We start from the raw sequence: 22122 nt of genomic DNA, 5'->3' as shown, positions 1-22122 counted from the left end.
GAGTCTTAATGATTTTAGACCTGTTGCTCTGACATCATTGGTGATGAAATGTTTTGAGAAATTTGTCAGGGATGAACTTTTACTGAAAACTCAAAAGTCTTTTAGATCCATTGCAGTTTGCTTACTAGGCCAGAAGGGGAGTTGAGGATGCCTAATCCACCCTATTAAACATGATTGTGAAACATCTGGAGGGAAGTAAAACCCATGTTAAATTGCTTTTTGTAGATTTTTCATCAGCTTTTAATACTATTCAGCCCCATGTTTTAATAAAGAAATTAATTTCAGAGTTTAAATTAATTATTCGATTTTTTAAGTGATAGAATGCAGAGAGTGAGAGTAAACAGTACCTTATCAGACACCCTTATTACATCCACAGGTTCTCCTCTAGGATGTGTTCTTTCACCCTTGCTCTATATTTTTTATACTAATGATTGTGTGAGTAGACAAAGACAGGTTCATTTTAAAATTCGCTGATGATACTGTTATTGTTAGTTTGTTGACTAAGGATGAGAATTGTGGTGAATTTTATGACATGGTGTGACTGTGCCTTTTTGCAAGTAAACATAAAAAAGACCAAAGATATGGTAATTGATTTTAGATCCAGTCCTTCGTCTACTCAACCAACTAGAATAAAAGGTCAAATGGCGGAATGGGCCAGCAGTTACAAGCACCTTGGGCTTATCATTGATAATAAGTTGCGTTTCGATACTCATGTTGAAACTGTATGCAAAACAGGCAAGAAATGGTTACACTGTCTTCGGAGGCTCTCTACTTTTAATATTAGTTGGACTCTTATGACTATGTATTATAAATCTTATATTGAATCTGTACTTTGCTTTTCTATATGCTGTTGGTATGGTAATTTAAATGTTAAACATAGAAACTTGAATGGCATTGTCAACCATGGTAGTAAGATTATTGGCATTAAGCAGACTGAGTTATTAAATAGTTTTGAATGTTTTTTCTTACAGAAAGCTAGAGCTATTCTTGCAGATTGTGCTCATCCACTGTTCCATGAGTTTAACCTGTTAACTGTCACGGGCCCACCGGTGGGCCCACAGCCATTACATATTTAAAACAGTAATATTCTATACTAAACTTAAACTAATCTTGACAAACTATATATCATTTGAAAGCTTTTACATATTTGGTGACTGATTTTAATTTACAGAGGAGCAGTAATTTATCAATTTGCAACAAGCATATTTTCATACTCAAAAGGCATGTTCAGACTAGGGATGTCAAGATCCGATCACATGATCGGAAATCGGGCCCGATCATGTGGTTTCAGACTCGATCGGAATCGGACATTACCTCCCGATCAGGACTCGGATATATATGTATTAGGGGTGCAACGGTTCTCCACTTACGGACCGCACTTGCACTGCGGTCCATCTCGAATGATGACGCATCTATTGGTTAATATGGTTTGTTTAAAATAGCAACGTGGAATACAGACAGAGTTCAGATAATGTATGTTTCAGTCGATGGATGCACAAAACGTTACAACAACGATAATCAGAAAGCGTGGACAAAACAGTCACTCTTTGTAAACTGTTAACTGCGAGTGCCGTTTGCTCTCATGTCCAGTCATTTACGCCGTCATCACCCGGGTGTTGACACACGTTGCTGTCTGTATTTAAACTAACTCTTTTAAGCCTTGCTGATTTAAACCTTAAAGAACAAGACGCGAAAGAGAACTCGCGCGCGCTGTGAGAAGATTTGTGTGCGCTCATCCGAAGCGCGCACACGCTTATTCTAGTCAGCGCGCAAATACTGAGTTCTCTTTCAAGTCTTGCGCTTCAGCAGACAAATTCATATAAACATTATGTCAACATGCCCGTCCTAGCGAGTATCCTAGCAAACATAGTCGGTTATGTCTTAAGTGAACGTATATTAGTCGAGAAAGACAGCGCATGTGGAACAGTATATGTAGTGGATCGTGCATGTCTTAAAGGGAAAACAACTATTCCTGCTGCCTGTATTTAATGTTAAATCAAACAACAAAAAACAAACAACAAAGAAATCACTCACTGCTCTTGACTGAATAGTTTTTGTAACTTCAATAATGATTAATCTTTATTTATTTTATACAGTAAAGATAATATGCAGTGATCTTTTATATTTGATTACTATTTGAAAACCGAATACCTGAAAAACCTGAAAAGCACTGTTCCTGGATCTGTTTTTTCGCTCTTCTTTATTCTTTTTTATGTAGGCTATTAAGTATCGGATCGGGACTCGGTATCGGCAGATACTCAAAATCAAATGACTCGGACTCGGACTCGAGGGCAAAAAAACGTGATCGGGACATCCCTAGTTCAGACCTTTATTTTGAAATGGCGATGAACATGAAAAATCATTAAAGATTGGTTGAAACATTTTTTACTTCATATGAGGCATCCATTCATTTTTTTTTTTTTTGAGAAAAAAAGGTGTGAAAATGTTTTTAATAGAAAAAAAAAGAAAAAAAAACATTTATGATTGTGGCGGCGATTTATAACCCACATACATGTTGTTTTTATGTTTATTAGAGGCTGAATTCATATCAAATTCTGCCAAACTTCCCATACTACTTCTATATAGGATGACTACTTCATAAATTGTATGAAAATAATGGAAATATATGTTTCAGATCACTCAAACCATATATGGAAATGGAGGCGCCTTTATATGGCCAGTAATGGAGCTTGGTTGTCATCTAGTGAAAAAGTGTGGTACTGCGCCCAAACAAAATCTTACTGAAAGCTCATTTTTTGAGATATCAACCTGAAATTTGGAACACATCTTGTTTCAGATTTTTAGAGTAAAACTTGTTTTGTAAAATATATATTTATATAAAATATTATATTTTTACATTTTACATTTTCATAAACTTAAACTTCTATAACTTTTTTTCTGTTTCACTTACATAAGCTACAATAATCTGCCAAATTTCATCTTTAAAACAAGACCAGCCTTATGTCTATACTCCAAAGTATTCTTGAATTACAACCATTTAAGTTTGGATAGTGCATTTTCTTGTCTAAAAAAAGTGGGGGTGACAGTTCACAGGTTAAAATGCTTTCTTCTGGTATACGTTATAGTATGCCTAAACCTAAAAGCAATCGATATAGATATTCTTTTATTCCCACAGCTGTAAGACTTTTAAACTTGTAGGATGTCAGAATGTTGTGTTTGCGGTTTGTGTTTTGTATGATATGTTTACAAATTTTATGCTGCACCAACAATCGCCCTCTGGGCTTATAGTAAACTTTGAACCTTGAGAGGCAGAAGACATACAGACACATTTGCAACAAGGTTAAGCTCTGGAGAGCAAACCTTCACTTCAAGGTTTCTTCATCTGCGTGTTCCAGCTTGTTAAGGACCTTCTGCACCAACATCAGGGCCTCATCTGTGTGTTCCAGATTTTAGTATCCCTTTTGGTGCTCCAGGAGATCAACATCCCACAGAGCTTTGTGTTCAAGGCTACTGAAATGGTTTTCGGCTACTTTCCCCACTTGATTACTACCCAGCACAGACATCATGTCATGGGACTGCTCACTCAACCACATGAAGCAAAAAACTCACTTAACCATACCTCTAATCAGAGACCTTAGCATTACCTTGGAGTAAATCTGTCATAGCCACACCCAACTTAATCACTTGTATTTTATCCATCTTATGCACTTTATTCCTTTATCATTCATGATGAGTCTTCCTTGTGTTTATAATACAGAAGAAAAAGAGGTCATTTTACCTTAAGTGATGTGACCAAAACTCACAATATTAATTTGGAACAACCTGAGAAACTCCTACATCCCAGGTGCCTCATATGAAGTAAAATCATTACAATGTCCTTATCTTCCATTGGTTTGGCTGAACATGTAGGTCTACTGCAAATTCATGCAATAGTCTAGTTGACATGTTGGGTCAAAAGGTTCTTTGGGGAACTAAAAAAAAATGGAACCACTTGCAAAAGCTTTGCAAGAAACTGCAAAATCATTGAAATATAATTTTTCCTCCCATCACCATGTTCCTTAAAAGCCTTGTCAAAGAAGATTCCGTCATTTATTTGACACAGAAGAAATGTCTACTTTCCTCAACTCATGTTTTTTTTTTTTTTTTTGCCTGAAAATTTTAGGAAATCATATTTTCATTAAGTGTAAGTATCTCATGCATTTTGTGAACGATATCCAGGTATATAAAAGAAAAAAAAAAATTCTGAGTAAATTGTTCTTGAAGCAATTCTTACATATTATTATTATTATTATTATTATTATTCTTTTTATTATTTTCTTTTACTAAATATTTTGTATTACCAACAATTTTACTACACATTTAACCAGTCCCTGCATTATTGGCAATATTTTGCCATTATTTTACATTATTCAAGCAATTTTTGGATCTATATAATTATGTTTACATCCAAAAGTATATAAATACAGACTGTACTTCAACTTGTACTTCATACTTGTTCTTTTTTAATCAAACAAACTAAATAAATAAATAAATGCATGCATAAATAAATTATTTTCTGAATTGTTTCTGTGTCATACTACACTCACTATGGTCTGTAAAAGCATATTGTTTGTTTGTTTGTTTGAGCTGACATTATTCTGGAATATTTACATTTCAAAATATGAAATTATACTTTTGGGAGGATTTTTCAATTTGACCAATTCTTTTTTAACTTGGTAAACTGGTGTGAGGAAAGGCTGGCTATGGTTTGATGAACCTTTCTGTGTATGTGTACTCACCGCTGTGCTGGCAGCTGCCTGCTTGGACTCCTCTGTCAGCAAAGTTAGCATCTGTTCTACCTTCTGCTCTTCCTCTGTGCTGATGTAGTCCGTATCTATGCAAAACAAACACACACAACAAATGTCAGACTTTGCACACAGTACTGACAGATCGTACATTTGAAGAATTGCTCTTTGGTGCGCTGTTCACCAATGTATGCCATGACTAAACATGGACCGGATTTTCAATCTCAGTTTAGTTAGCTGACACTGACAAAGTGCAATAGTCCTCACAGTTATTTATTTATTTATTTATAAATCAAATGTAAATTCATGTTAAATCGTTAAATGAACTTTACATTACATCAAAAAAGAAAAAAAAAGAAACCAAATACAATTCTATTTTGTATTTTTATATGAATAATGTAACTAATGTTCTATTAAAACCAAGTCATTCTCATCAAGTTAGTGTTCTGAGCATTTTTACATATATTCCAAAACAATAACTAAAGGCAGTAACAATTTAAACAATTTTATTTGTGTATAGCTTGTTTACAATCATGTGGTTCTGATAACGCGCGAAATTCAGCTGTGCAGGAAGTAAAGAAACAGAATGGAAGACATAGAAGAAAGTCCGTATTGTAGCACTTTAGACAACTATTTCAAAATAAACAAAAATCACCACTTATATTGGATGTGATCCTTATGTTATGAAGGGGAGAGATTTTTCTACTGAATTGAAAGACTTGCCTGCCATCGAGGCGGTAGATTATAGAATATGAGAATATAAATTTGAGTATCAGCAGACGCAAAGCGTTATTAAAGGCGACAACTTTTAAAGTTAAAAAACTATATGGAAGCTGTATCTTTAATTTCACCAAGCTGATTGCTCAATAAAACCCCACAGTCATCATGTTTTCAGGTCTTTTCAAGTTTGATTTTGACGTGACAAAGTGATAATATCTAAGTGGGTGAGCTGTTTACTTACATTTTAATTAGTCTTCCCATTGACGCCATCATTTTGACACATAAACAAGAGGAGGGATTTATCGAACAAACCAATCATAACCAATCACATCCAATTATAGCGGGATGGAGGCTTTGCCTCCTTTCACATGACTTTTCCCCCATTCATTGTCCCGAAAGATTCATTCAGACAGAAAACGAAATAATAAGAAAAACATGAAATGGCTCAGCAATTTACTGCAGAGCAAGTACTGACGCAATCAAATATGACTGTAACTGTGACTGGATGAATCTGGTGAAGCTGTTGGCGATCGAAATATTGATTTTGAAGATGTTGAAAATTATAGTTTTGAGAATGTTTGAGATCACAAATGGGCTCATATTCGTGACCTCAAACATAAAACTAGCCTATTATTTGCTGAATTTACTGGCAAATGAGCTCTGATGAGGACAGTGATGATGGCATAAAACATCTGCTCAAACTGAGCCCTTTCAAGCTCTAAAAGTTAACAAAATATGATTTATATTATTCTTCTGTTACTCTAATTGTTACTCTAATATCAGAGGATTTTTATATTATCGCGACAGATAGAGATCCTTCCGTGTTAGATATAGATCCGGGTCGATAAAGACCCGAATATGTAAGAATGATTGGCAAAACAGTCATGCATTTAAGGGTTAATTTAGTTTAGCTTAGTTTAGTTTAGTTCCTCACTTACACTGATAATGGATATAATACCAATCTCTTTCCAATTGTGTATCAATGCTAAAATGTTTGCCAAGTGTGCTAAACTATGCTTTTAAATTTATGTTCTTAAAGTACTCAACAGCACTTCAAACAAACAGAATGAATAATACTAAAAAGATCCTGAAGTACACACTTCACATATGCATGTATGCAAATGCCAAGAAGATACCCCAGTTATGACTGCCACTCAAAATTTCGTTAAACAGCCTTGATTGGCACAATTAAAAAAAGATCAATGCCAAAGAAAAGACTTTCGTAATTGCATTCAGGTCATTTTTCCATCCGTCACTCGTTGGCTTTAACTGCTACAGGGGGATGGAGTGATAGACCCTTCCCATCCCCCTCCACCCAGGCTTATCATTGGGACTCTGGGATCCGCTTGATAATATTAGACTCTTGTTGCGTGCCAAAGGTCTGGGAGGCTTGTTTTTCCTTCAGCTTTTACTTTCCCCACAGCAATTTCATGCTTGTCTAGTCTGTGAGTGCCAAAATTGGCCCTGACATTGCCAATCATCACTGCTCTGTCCAATGTTTTGGACTGATGAACAGCAATGACAGTCGGCGTCTTGATTGTGAGTGGAAGATGAAGTGGAAAACGACAATGTTGTGAATTCCGACTAACTTAACAGTTCTTAAGTTAAACCATCTGTTGCTACAATCACACAGCAGTTGAAAACTGGGTGTCAAAGTTTGGCTGCATAGCATGGTCTTTTAAGCCCCTGCAGGTACAACTACATCCTCTGTAAACCAAAAAAAAAAAAATTATTACTATTGACAACCATTCAAAAGTAAACATGTATTCTAAATATTTCAATATATTATATTTTTATACATATATAGTTTTCATTCACTGCTCAGCTTCAGCTCAAATAGTCTGATTTTTCATAAGTAATAGGTAATAGTAATAAGTAAGCAGGTCCTCCGTGCTTGATAATGTCTATAATTTGTGCTTTGTCAGTAATCCATGACAAGCATTCAGAAACACGTGCAGATTGTTCTGATGAAGGCCATCATGTCCAACACGTAATGGGTGGTTAGCATGTTCCTTTGGGTCCTTTGAGAGCCTGGAGACCCTTATGACTGAATGTCACCAATCAGAACATGAGCCACATCTGTTGCAGAAGCACAGCCAGATGAGCCGTGCATTACACCTGCAAATTATAAAGACCGCAGTGATATTTACCTGGAATATTTATGAGGGGCATTTAAAAGAAAGCTGCGCTAATAAAACTTTTGGCCCATCACTATGAAACCCTTCCAGGTTTTCATCATTAGCACAGATCAAAACGCATCATTTAACTGGCAAACCTCACACAAACTCAGCTTGCATAGCTTATATTAATAGTTCATCCAAATATGAACATTCTGTCTTCATTTATTCACCCTCACGATGCCCCAAACCTGCTCTTTATAAATGGATACAAAAACAGAGAATAAAATAAGAAAAGACTAAGGCCATCAACTTCCAAATATTAAGAAATATAGGGCTGGTATTGATTAGATTTAAGTCATATTCACAAGATTTCAATTAAATTCCATTCAACTCAGAATGGAATAATTATACATAATTAATGAAATCTTATTTTATATATGTATATATATATATATTTAAATATGTTAATATTGTTTTTTGTTATAATATGTTATAATTTTTAATGTTAATATCTTTTGTTTTTTAACATTTATAATAATATTTTAATTAAATATATAAAAATAGATAAAAGGAACATCATGAACAAAAATAAAAGAGGAATGAGGCAATCAACTTACAAAAAACAGTGCTCTACTGGTGTGATTTGATTCAATTTGATTCATATTTGCATATAATAAAATAAAAACAAGAAAATATATAAAAGAAATTCCAATACAATGTTATTATATATTATATATATCCTCTATTTTGCTTACATATAAAAGAAAATGTAATTATTTATATATATAAATATATATAATTATAATATATCTATTATCTATTGTTCTTTATAATTAACATTTTATTATTTTTTAATATAGTTTAACATTTTTATATACAAATACAAAAGTATAAATACAAATAAACAGACCATTCTAACTTGGTACACTGCAAAATATACATTTTTAAATTTTCAAATATATCACTTCATTGACATCAAATTGGTCATGCTTTATTTTAATTGAATGACATGCCATATTTTAACAGTGAATAACAAAGTAAAAATATTGTTTTTCTCACACTACACTATTGCATGGCTTTGGAAGACTTGGAATATAGCACAAGTGTTATGGATTACTTCAGTAGTGCACCGTGTCATTTTTGGAGCTAAACCACCCCAGTTCCCAAAATAAAACATGAGCACTCTGAACATTCTACAATTTATCTTTTTTTCAAAGAAACAAAATTATATGGGTTAGGATAATGCTAAAAGGGTGAGTAAATGATGACAAATTTACATTGTTGGCTAAACTAAAGGCCCGTTCACACAAAGGATGATAACTATAACGATAAAGATTCAGTTGTAAAAAACGTTCTAAATGTAAAAGAATAGCACAGTCCTCACCACAACTACAACGATAAGGGCACAGCTGGAATCGCATTCAGAACATTGACCGCAAATCAGAATACATCCTGCTTTAAAGGTGCAGTATGTAAGAATTATGTCTGCTAGAGTGAGATGATACTGTGTACTATGGCAAACATGCTCAAAGCAGTTGACCAACCAAGTGTTAATGACAGACTGGGAAGAGAGGAGCTGCAACATTTTTAAAATATGTGAAAGAACAATGGGGTTTCAAGCATGAAAACCTGTACTAGCAGTAGAGCCCAAAAACAAAAATCAAGACTTAAGGCATAATAGGGCCTCTTTAAGGTTTTAATAAGAACCACATATACTAAGTAACTCTCTGAAAGCCTCCTACGCACTGTAGTCCTTGCAAGGAGAGCCGGGAATCTTTCCCACACCGTTTAGACATTAATTAGTCCTTCCACTCACCCTGGAGGATCCATGTCAAACCCGTGCAGCCAGATCAATGCTGAATCCCATCTAAATTGGTGGGTTTTTGATAGGAACATGGCTTAATGTCATTATGTCCATTAGCATCTCTGTGAAACTATCTTCAGAGCTACCAGGATAATGAGATGGGATAGTCTTACTGTGCTGGTTTGAGGAAGCGCAGAGGAGCTGTGGTATTTTGACCTGTCATTAGATCCCGTGGAGTAAAAGGTGCAGAGGTCGGCTTGAGTGTCTCAGGATGGACTTACCCTTTGAAGTGCTAATATGGACCACCTACAGTCCGTCTTTCCTCATTAATCTCTCTGTTCATCAGACTTCTTTGGTATAAATACCTTTTCTAACCCAGCACAATGAATCTGCACTGCTTCCAGGAGTCATTCATTATATATATAGTGTAGCTGTGTGAACATTTAAGCCCTTGTGGCCATCCAAGCAATCTGTGCTTGACAATGGTTTCTTTCCAATATTAGTTTGAGAGTAGATTCTGAATTCTGCTACTGGAAAATCAATTTATATAATACATTTTATAAAATATTAATTTTATTTATTTATTTATTTTTTTTTTTAAATATATTAATATATATTATTCTATTTAATATATAATTTTTTTAATGTTTTTATATTTATGTAATACAACTGATAATGCATATTTATAAAATACAAATTATGATCAAATCGCCATCCAAAGCCACACTTCCTCCAAAACACCGAATGCATACACACACACAAAGCTGCTCTCACAAAGCGTCACAAGAAAGTTAAATTACTTCATGTCTCAAAGCACAAAACATAACAATAATAATGAACGTAAACAAATTAGAGAGCTTGTACCTGAGTGCTGCAGATTAATTTCAGTGTTGATACTGTAGACATGCGCATTATTCAGAGTCTGAGGACCTGAACAGCTCCATTTAGAACGTCAAGGGTTGCCATCTCTTAAATACGGTAGTTATGTCGTGAATACAGCATAAGCTCTGGTAGGACATCATATTTTTTAATTCGGACCAAATATAGTAATTGGATGAACACTCTATGTTTAAAAATATGACCGTTTAACAGTGATTTCTATCAGGATATGAGGAGACTTTCAACCAGTATAACAAAAAATGCTTCTGTAGAGAATTACCTATTGCACCTTTAAGATGTTATTTAACTCATTTAAGACTGCTCTTATGATGATACTCAACAAAATGGGCATTTTAGCATTATTCTCTGTGTTATTGTTTGTTCAAGCGTGAAAGAAAACTTGATAATGGCGCATGTCACACAGACAGCACATTCTCGTTTGTCTTGTGGCGCTTGAATGGTTTAAAAGCATTTGCATGAATAAGAGCATGATCATATAATGCAACGCTAGCCAAATTTATGATGGAAAAAACTAAATAAAGTGTTAAACTATTTATTTATTATTATTCTTTTTATTAAATACATTACCATATACATTTAATTTTAACTAAATATAATTTCATTGCATATTTACAAAATAAATCATATTAATTGTTAATTTTACTGCGTGCACACACATATGTATGTATAATAAATGTCATAAAGAAAAAAACATTACATATTTTCTATAAACCACCTCTTTCCAAGACCAGGGAAAACATCAGAATAAGAATATCAGCAACAGACTGAGGGAATGATGCCAGTATCAGTCATGCCAACTTTTACTTTGCTAATTCTTACATTAAACTTCACACACAATATGTTACAATATAATATTATTATGAGCACAGATCAGTGTTTTTCACATTTGGAACACCCTGCAGACTTGGACTTGCTACCGAGGGAAAGATTGGCCAAGTGCATTAATAATGAGCTATAAAATAAAGACAGTAACACTTCTTAGATATGACATTGCTAGTATGAAGGAGCATAGCAGTTTTGATTTAATAACAACATCTGAGATTGGCAGAAACAAGAAATAATGAAGCGGTGGACATATTTCCACATACTAATTAATTTTGTTCAGACAGAACCTGCCCTTCGTTTGTGGCTTCGTAATGAGCTGAAGGGAAAAGAGTAGGCATAAAAATGACGAAAATTATAAAATAAGAGAAGATTTGAGAAGAGAAGACATAAAAAAGTGAAATACATGAGCAAGTAACACGTTTTCTTGCTTGGACTACAGAAATACTAGGGCATTGCTTATTGCATACTTCATGTTTGCAGAATATACAGAGTTTTATGTGTAATTCAGTGGAAGAGTGGTGTGGCATTATAAGATCATATATTATACAGTATGTCCTCATTATTTTTATGTTAATATATTAAATAAAAAACTATTATTGTCATATTAAAAGCTCTCATTATATATTACAAGTCATACTACAATATTACAAGTATATATAAATCCACATTATATTTGTTAATATATTGAATTAAATACTATTTTGAAAAAATCAACAATTGTTTTAAGATGGAAATTAGCTGAGTTGAGACAAACAACCCCTGTTAGTCTTTTGTAAAATTCCTTTAATTCTTAATGACATCATCGTCCAGGAAGTGACCTCATTTTTGCAGGAAAAACAACAGCACAAATACAGTATCAGTGTAAGTAGGGGTGTAACGATGCATTCTCAAAATACCTACCTATTCAATGCATCATAAAATGATGCATGATTTTTACTTGCCTATAAATTCTAAACGAAATCGAAACCCCAAGACAACATGTATTCTTAAATGTAAGAATACATTCTTAACATGTGTTCAAAATGTATTCTTATTGCTTGGCTACTAAAAAGTTCTCAGTAACAATATAAAGGTGCTTTCAAAATTACTGTTCGGCATTTTTTGCGAAAACTAATCATTCCAATATTTATCCACATCATCATTTTCCCACAGCAGATTTCGTAGCAGGTTATCTTGACAACTACAGAGCCCCGGTAAAAGTGGCTCTCCTATTGACTATGTCCTATCAGTGTGGCTCTCATGAACAAAATAGTGAAGGCCACTGCCCAAAAGGAGCATAGTGATGGAAAAAAATATAAAATGAGAATTATATGTCAATGCTTTTGCATTCTCACACAGCAGTTTTTTGTTCCCCTGAGAAACTTTGCACTGCTAACAAAAATTTTCTTGGGGGAACAAAAACATTTTGTGAGTGAACACAAAGTTTCTCGGAGGAATGCAAAACTTTTGCGAGAGAACGCAAATGCATTAAAAAAACATTTTCCCTCCTATCTCATATTTTTTCCATCGCCAGGTCCTTTTAGGGGCTCTGTGGACAATGGACCTTTTTGCACAAAAAATTTTGCCAAAACTTCCAAATTTTTAACAAAAAAAAAAAAAAGATTTACAATGTTAAAGATCCAATTGATGATTTGTTAAAATACTTTACAAAATATACACATATTTTAAGAATTATCACAGGTGCAAATTAACGGCTCACAGGCATGTGCTTTTATGTCACTGGTTAACTGTTGTGGTAAAAATATATATTTTTTTATATACATATGTGGCCTTTGGTATCTAAAATGTTATTTAACTTAAAGCTAATTAAAACATAATAATAAAAATATAGAATCAAATTGAATACTAAAATCTAGAATCTACTGAATCAGATATGTTTTGAATAAAATTGATGTAATCACATCAAAACCCAGTGACAGGAATCAATTCAAAAGAGTAATCCAAAAGATTCACATTCCTCTATTAGTCAAGAATTAGGCAAATGATTTGTTGATTTCTGAAATTGGTTCATCTGAAATTTGTATAATATCAACCTTTATATAAAAATATCAATATGATGTGCAGTATATACTGCAAAAATAGTATAAGTAGCATAGTAGTTTGCTACTTAGGACATTGTGTCTCTCTTTTTAGTCAGTAACCTTGATAAAGACACAGATCTGCAACATCCAATGGCAGCTTCCTAAAACAAGTCCTGGGGCTTTGAGTATCCCTGTTCGCTTGGGTAAAACAAGCCATGTTGCTCAACTGAGTTCAGATGTTGGTGGGCCCTTAATGTGTCCCCTGAGTCTTTAAACAACAGGTTGAAAAAGACCCAAGGACAATTCCCAGCTAATCTCATTTCAGGAATGGAGTCTGATACCAATGACCCAGTTTAGTGGTGGAAAACAGAGGGGGGTTGGTGGGGGGAGATACAGACAGGAACTGAGGCCGGACGTGGTGTCCATGGCGACCCTCAGTCTCCATGACTACGAAAGAGACCAGCTTCTTCCTCGTAAGCCTGGAGATTCACACCACACTGTCCCTCAGAGCTGAGCGGAACGGGCAGTGTGAAGAAAACCCGTCTGAATGAAGAGTTGTTGAAGAATGAAAAATAAAAACCAACATCAACCTGCATGAGAAAATCTTATTTCTATTTGCCTATAATCTCTAATAGATAGGGGTGGGGATCCCTATCTCTCGATTCATTTGACTCAGAGAATCACGACAAGATTGCAAACTGATTCTCAAGATGTGGTCAAATTTACCTTTGTTCAATATTCACGGCCGAAATCCAGTAATTCAGTTGAAATCCACGAGATTGGGAATTTCATGTGAGGGTGAAATATTTCCAGATTTAAGTTCTTCATAACAAGCTTAAGTTCATCATACAAATTAGCTGCGTTGACAAACAGAAAGCTGCTTGAATGTGACTTCTGCTTCAAACATCGATACACTATTGACGATAGACAATGGACCATAGTTGTCCACAGAAAATGCGCTAATGTGACACACATTAAAGGGTTAGTTCAGCCAAAAATGAAATTTCTGTCATTAATTACTCACCCTTATTTCGTTCCAAAATTGTAAGACCTTCATTCATCTTCAGAACACAAATTAAGATATTTTTGATGAAATGTTATGAAGCGATGAGAATATTATTTGTGCGCAAAAACAAAACAAAAATAACAACTTTATTCAACAATTTCAACTCTCCCGTCAAGTCTCCTCTGCTGTTTACGTTGTATAGACAGTGCAGGCTTCCGTGTTTTTGTGTCAGAACGCAGACTCATTATTGGCTGATGCTGTTTACCTGAGCAGCATGTGGAGAGCTTCGCCCAACAGTTCTCCGCCGCCCAGAAGCAGGCTGAGGCCATCAAACATGTGTTGCCCCGCCGGTGGCGCAACCTCAGCCTGCTCATCACCGAGGGTGCCCACCCGCATCGTCCTCCGCCCCTGCTAAGTTGGTAAAGCAGCAGCCTCCACCAGCCAAACAGCAGGGAGCCGGCAGCGAACGGAGGGCCAAGCCAGGTGGCAAGAGATTGAGGAAGTCACGATCCTGAGATGGGCAAACTGGAGGAGGAAGTTTCAGCTCTTCAGGAGAGGATTCCACCATCTCTCCCACTCCCGGCGGAGGGCCGGGAGAAATTTGTTTTGTTTGTCCCGTCGCTGGCTCTCCGGGGTCCAGCGGTACCCACTTTTTCACAAAAAGAGCTGTTTCCAAATCCTCCAGGTCACAAGAGGGCGCAGCTGTCTGGACCCGAGGCTCTGCCTCGTCGTCCGCAGCCCCCTCTCATCTCGCCAGTGGGTGGCAGTATGATGGTCGAGGCCGCACCATGTGTTCCGTCCCCCTTTCACACTGCCACTCTGCAGAGTCTGACTCCACTTCGGGCTGCTGTGCCATCCGAGTCGAGTCTCAGCACTCTGCCTCGCTGCCCCGATGTGTCTGTGGTGCCTTTGGTCCCACTCCCCAGCCTGTCCCGCTGGCTCATTCGCACAATCAGACTTGGCTATGCGATTCAGTTCGCCCGGCGTCCCCCGGTGTTCAGAGGTGTCCATTTCACTAAGGTGACTCTGGACAGTGCACCTGTTCTCCGAGCAGAGATTGCTGTCCTGAATCGGTCCCTGCACAGGCTGCCGTTCAAGATGCTCACGCAGAAACGCATTTTCGAATGCATCCGTCCCCAGGATTGGTTTGCAGCGATAGACCTGAAGGACGCGTACTTTCATGTCTCGATTTTGCCTCGCCACAGACCCTTTCTACGGTTTGCGTTCGAGGGTCGAGCATACCAGTACAAAGTCCTGCGGGCTGGCCCTGTCACCCCGCGTCTTTATAAAGGTTGCAGAGGCGGCCATTGTTCCTCTCAAGGAACAGGGCGTTCGTATTCTCAACTATCTCAACGACTGGCTCATTCTGGCCAGCTCGCGAGAACAGTTGTGTGAACACAGGGATTTGGTGTTGACTCACCTCAGCCGGTTGGGTCTTCGGGTCAACTGAGACAAGAGCAAACTCGCCCACAGGCAAAGGATCTCTTATCTCGGTATGGAACTGGATTCGGTCGCCCAGACTGCGCGCCTCACAGAGAAACGCGTCCAGTCAGTATTGCATTGCCTGAGTTTGCTAAAGCTCAGGACAGCGGTCCCACTGAAACTCTTTCAGAGGCTCCTAGGGCATATGGCATCCGCAGCTGCAGTCACGCCGCTCAGATTGCGTCATTTGAGGCCGCTTCAACACTGGCTCCACGGCCGGGTCCCGAGATGGGCGTGGCAGCGCTGTTCTTTCCGTGTCCCCGTGACACCGGACTGTCGTTGCACTCTCACCCAATGTTCAGACCCCTCGTTCCTGCGGGCTGGTGTTCCCCTCGAACAGGTGTCCAGGCACGCTGTGGTTCACACAGATGCCTCCGCCATGGGGTGGGGTGCCACGTACAACGGGCATGCAGCTTCAGGTCTGTGGATGGGACCGCAGCTGCATTGGCATGTCAATTGCCTCGAGTTGCTGGCAGTTCGTCTTGCGCTGGACCGCTTCAAGAAGCTGCTGACAGGCAAGCACATTCTAGTATGTTCAGACAGCATTGCGACCATGGCGTACATCAACCATCAGGGTGGTCTGCGCTCTCGTCGCATGTCGCAACTCGCCTGCCATCTCTTGCTATGGAGTCAGAAGCATCTGAGGTCGCTTCGTGCCATTCATGTCCCAGGTGTGCTCAACCGTGCAGCTGACGAGCTTTCACGGCAGCCTCCACATGTGGGTGAATAGGGCTCCATCCCCAGGTGGTCCAGCTGATCTGTCAGCACTTTGGCGAGACACAGATAGATCTGTTCGCCTCCTAAGACACTGCCCATTGCCAGTGGTTCTATTCACTCTCGGCACGGATGCCCTGGCACACAGCTGGCCCCGGGGCCTTCGCAAATATGCGTTTCCCCCAGTGAGCCTTCTTGCACAGCTACTGTGCAAAGTCAGGGAGGATGAGGAGCAGGTCTTGTTGGTGGCCCCGTATTGGCCCACCCGGACCTGGTTTTCGGACCTTATGCTCCTCGCGACAGTCCCTCCTTGGCCCATTCCTCTGAGGAAGGATCTTCTGACTCAGAGAGGGGGCACCCTTTGGCACCCGCGTCCCGACCTGTGGAGCCTCCACGTTTGGTCCCTGGATGGGATGCGGAGGTTCTAAGTGATCTCCCGCAGGCGGTTGAAGACACTATCACTTCCACTAGGGCTCCTTCTACGAGGAGCCTCTATGCGTTGAAGTGGAACCTGTTCGTTGAATGGTGTTCCTCTCACCGAGAGAACCGGTTAGATCTGTGCTTTCCTTCCTGCAAAAGGGTCTGGAGTGAAGGCTGTCTCCCTCCACCCTCAAGGTGTATGTTGCCGCTATTGCTGCACATCACAACGCAGTCGATGGAAAGTCCCTAGGGAAGCACGATCTGATCGTCAGGTTCCTGAGGGGGGCAAGGAGACTGAATCCTCCTCGCCCTCCCTCCATACCCTCTTGGGATCTCACCTTAGTTCTTACATCTCTTCGGCGTCATCCCTTCAAGCCTTTGCAGTCAGTTGAGTTAAAAGTACTGTCCCTTAAGACCGTCCTCCTTATTGCATTGGCCTCGCTCAAGAGGGTAGGGTACCTGCACGCATTTTCGGTCGACGAATCGTGCCTGGAATTCGGGCCTGGGGATTCTCACGTCATCCTGAGACCCCGACCCGGATATGTGCCCAAGGATCCTACCACTCCCTTCAGAGATCAGGTAGTGAACCTGCAAGCGCTGCCCTCGGAGGAGGCAGACCCAACCCTGGCTTTGCTCTGTCCAGTTCGCGCTCTGCGTGTTTATGTGGATAGAACTCGAAGATTCAGGACCTCAGATCACCTCTTTGTCTGTTATGGAGGCCACCAGAAGGGAAAGGCTGTCTCCAAGTAGAGGATGGCACACTGGATAGTGGATGCCATCGCCCTGGCGTACGAATCCCAGGACGTGCCATGCCTGTTCGGGTTGAGAGCTCACTCCATTAGAGGAGTGGCTTCTTCCTGGGCACTGGCTCAAGGCGCCTCGCTGACAGATATCTGTATAGATGCAGGCTGGGCAACACCCAACACGTTTGCTAGATTTTATAGTTTACGTGTAGAGCCAGTATCTTCCCGTGTACTCGCTTCAACCAGCCAGTAGACACGTTGTACCTGCTCTATGTGTCGGCTTGCAATGCCATTCCCGCCCTCTGGGCCGGATACGTGCATCCTTACTTCAGTCGTGTTCCCCATTTCGCGATCCCTGTCGAGCTCCTCCGCCTCCCCCTTCGGCTCGGACATTGCGGAGTGTCTGATGCCAGGCCAACATCCGTCTCTGATGTTGTCTGTTGGCTGGGTTCCATATGTTGTGATCCCTCTACATGAGTGGTCCCATATGTGTATCGTACATGGTCAAACTCCCTACGGTGAGCCCGTGTCTTTCCCTTAGCCGAGTTAACTCTGCTGTCACCTGTCAGACGAGCCTATGGCCAGTCCATATGTATTCTCCACATAAATTCCTCCCCCAGCAGCCTCCGCAGCGTCCCCTACGGGTTCACTTTCCCAGTGTAGTCTAGTTTACTTAGTGGGTAGGTCGGAACAGCGGTAGACTCTCTCGGCGTAAGCTCGCCCCTTTCACCGTCCCATGGGTGTGACGGGTGGTTAGAGCTTGCGCTGGGCACTGGAAGGGGTTTCGTAACTGAAGAGTTACATTCCCTGAAGGAGGGAACGGAGACGTACGTCCCGTCGCCACAGTTTCTGTACCCTCGCTGCAGTGTGGACACCAGTTGTCTCCTCAGCGAAAAACAGAGTGCGATTGCATTTGCTTCCTATTTATATCCCCCGGATATGGGCGGTGCGCATTATGCAAATATCGCACGCCAATGTTCATTGGCTTGTTTTAGTTCTCTTGAAACTGATAGGGGCTCTCTAGCGATATCCCAATTCGTTGGTCACTACTGACGTACGTCTCCATTCCCTCCTTCAGGGAACGAGGGTTACATACGTAACCGAGACGTTTTACTCATATAAAAGCCATAATAACAATCAATGCTGTAGTATTTTTGGTTTTCAATAACCAATTATTAATAATTAATTTAAATTAATAATTTAATAATGTGAAAATATACATTGTGAATCTTTCCAGAATAATTTAAGGAAGAAATCACAATGCATCTATACATGCCACAACCCCCCACCCCCACCCCAAACCCCTTTTAAAAACTCTAAACTCTTGTACAAAGTTTTTGGCCTGGTGTTATAGAGTATTTAAAAGGCTCTCCTTTCAAATATTGTAAACAAACTCTCAAGCAGTGTTCTTAAATGACTAAAGACCTCATTATTATGCCTGATTCTCTCCCCAAGTAGAGCAGTTTAGAAGTGTGGGCATAGTGTACATGAAAATGCATCCACTTAGTGTAAATAATTAATCACAGCCTTTTACAGTAAGTGGTGGATTGGGGTGGATGGTCTATATAGTTAGAGCAGACTTTAGCTTCAGTGCAGGAGGAATCGATTTGCACTACAGTACAATTGGGAGAGGATTTCCTGATGTCAGTTACATTACCACTTCAATATAGGTCACTCAAAAATGACATTATAAATAGGGCTATCAATTTAATATGTCAATTTAGTACATTAATTATATAAAATACTTTATATAAGACAAAAAGAAATTATAGTATATAAATAAAATGCATTTGAAAATTGCATATAATGTACTTTGTAGAATGTACTTTTTTATACTTTTATAAAATATAAAAATGTATAAATTATACTATTCAAAATTAATTATTTACCTATATTTAAAAAGGATTTTTAAAAAACAGTTGAATAAAGATGATTGCGAAATGGATGTCATAAATGTCTTCAATTATCTTCTTTTAAAGGTGCAGTAAGTGATTTCTGAGAAACACTGTTGATATTTGAAATCAACCCAAACAAATGCACCCCTACCTTCATTGCTCCGCCCCCAAAATGCACAAACACAAAATGCAAGAGTGGATGTCTCTTTATCATAATGCTTCACAGAAAATAAAGCGAAGTTGACAAATGAACAAAAAGGAATACAAAAAAATTAACAGAGTATACAAAAGCCTGAGTTTGTCATTAGTCGCCAGCAGCACACCAGCTTCAGACAAAAAATTACACTCAAAACGTCTCAGATTACGCATGTAACCATGATTCCCTAAGAATAGGGAACGAGATGCTGCATCCCCTAGGGGTTGCTACAGGGAATGCCTCTAGCATGCCAGGTGTCTGAAACGTGAGTCTAAACATGACAATGAACTTGACTTTGGCAGGCGGCAGCCTATGACGTCATCACTGGTGCGACCATGAGTTTAAAAGGGCACCTGTGAATAATGTCATCCACTTCTTGTCTGAAGGAGATGGAGCATGAATGCCTGAAGCATGGAAAAAGGATGCAGCGTCTCGTTCCCTATTCTCAGGGAACCTGTGATGTTCCCTTTCGAAAGGGAACTCACGCTGCATCCCCTAGGGGTCGCTATGGGGAATGAAATACCCACACTGCCATGCTAAAGGGATGAGTACCTTATTGGCTGAGCTAAGTCAACGACTCAAAGGCGCACCAGCGACAATCATAGGTCAGAGCTTCTCAAGAACAGAGGCCTCAAAAGGATAACTCTAAAGAGAGGAAGCCTAACTACGTTCATACTTAGGCCAGCTTCCAAGAGCCTCACAGAGAGCCTAAAATACTCAACTTCCCTAAAAGCAGCCCTGGAGAGTGGAGGCCTCAACAAGAGGCCTGGCAACACTCTAACCCAAGGAAAGTGACGAGTTAAGTTAGCACACAAAGCTCTGCAGAGTGGAGGCCTATAGAATGCTTCTCAGATTGAGACGAGGCCTAGCAACACTTTAAGTAGCCAACGAGGCTCCAGGAGAGCCTAACTACCAAACATACTATCCTACCACCCAGCCGAGATCTAGAAGTGGAAGCCTACAAAATGACTCTGTAAATTGAGAGGAGGCCTAACAATGTCCCACACACCAGATATCTGCAAGGAGGCTCAAAGAGAGCCAACAACCCACAAATACTATCCTGGTGGAGTTCTAGAGAGCTGAGGCCACAAGATAACTCTTTAAAATGAGAAAAAAATGCCTGACATTGCTCATATTAGCCAAGGAGGATCACAGAGAGCCTGATGACTTAGCAAATAATAGCCAAGCTCTGGGAGCAGAGGCCTCAGCACAATGACTCTCCTTTCGAGAGGAGGCCTAACAACGATCTACACTCAGGATAACTTTCGAGAAGGCTCAGAGAGAGCATACAACCCGCAAATGTTATCCCGGTGGATCTCTAGAGAGCGGAGGTCTCAAGAAAAATAAATTTCTAAAAAGAGAAGAGTCCTGATGATGCTCACACTAGCCAAGGAGGCTCACAGAGAGCCTGACGACTTTGCAAATAATAGTCGAGCTCTAGCAGCGGAGGCCTCAGCATAATGACTCTCTATTGAAAGGAGGTCTAACGACGTTCTACATTAGCATATCTTGCGAAGAGGCTAACGGAGAGCCACTGACTCTATTGTTATCCTGGCGGAGCTCTAGAAAGTGGATACCTCAAAAAAATAACTCTTTCAAAAGAGAGGAGGCCTGACGACGCTCATATTAGCCAAGGAGGCTCACAGAGAGCCTAACGACTTAGCAAATAATCGCCAAGCTCTGGGCCTCAGCATAAGGACTCCCTTATCAAGAGGAGGCCTAACACATGGGACATCTTGCAAGGAGGCTTGCAGAGTGCCTTCAACTCAACTGCTATCCTAGTGGAGCTCTTAAGAGAGCAGAAGCCTCAAGAAAGAAAACTCTCAACTGAGAGGAGGCCTGATGATGCTCATATTAACCAAGGAGGCTAAAGAGAGAGCAAATGATAGCCAAGCTCTATAAGCGGAGGCCTCAACTTAGCGACTCTCTTAACAAGAGGAGGCGTAACAACACTCCACATACATGATATCTTGGAAGAAGGCTCATAGAGAGACTACAACTCACAGCTGCTATCATGGCAGAGCTCAAAAGAGCGGAGGCCTCAAAGATAACTCTCTGAGTGGGAGAAGGCCTGATGACACAAATTTGATCAAATAAAAGCAGAGCTCCAGGAGCGGAGGCCTCAGAATAACGACTCTCTAATCGAGAGGAGGCCTAACAACGCTCCACACACATGATATCTTGCAAGGAGGCTCACAGAGAGCCAATGGCAACTGTTATTCTGGCGGAGCTCTAGGGAGCAGAGGCCTTAATAAAGACAACATTGTCAAAAGAGAAGAGGCCTAACAACGCTCATATTATAAAAATCAAAGCTAAATCAAGCTAAAAGCATCAATACAGCCAGATGTTGATAGCAGATTCTAAAAAAAAAAGGGCTAAAAATGCTTAACAACTCAGAATCACCAGCAGGTGGAGCTCTGCAGATGGAGGCCTTAAAACATTGGCCTTACAATGTCAAAAAAAAAAACACAGAAAACTAGTTATTTAAAAAAAAACAAGTAAAGATAACACTTTCTGAGTGAAGCTCAAGG

At 39.5% G+C, this 22122-nt stretch overlaps 1 protein-coding gene across 2 annotated transcripts in view; it reads right to left on the bottom strand.

Moving 5' to 3' along the window:
- LOC137027625 (E3 ubiquitin-protein ligase RNF123) overlaps window positions 1-22122 on the bottom strand; it is a 198078-nt gene that overhangs the window by 38641 nt on the left and 137315 nt on the right. For both annotated transcript variants that reach the window (XM_067395870.1, XM_067395871.1), the window contains exon 37: window positions 4740-4834. In XM_067395870.1, the coding sequence (XP_067251971.1) occupies window positions 4740-4834 (95 nt within the window). The remainder of the gene's footprint in view (window positions 1-4739; window positions 4835-22122) is intronic.

The sequence above is a fragment of the Chanodichthys erythropterus genome, chromosome 10 (genome assembly GCF_024489055.1).
Source record: "Chanodichthys erythropterus isolate Z2021 chromosome 10, ASM2448905v1, whole genome shotgun sequence".
In the NCBI taxonomy this organism is placed as follows: Eukaryota; Metazoa; Chordata; class Actinopteri; order Cypriniformes; family Xenocyprididae; genus Chanodichthys; species Chanodichthys erythropterus.
Note: the sequence above shows the minus strand (reverse complement) of the source record. Positions and strands in the feature narration are given on the sequence as shown.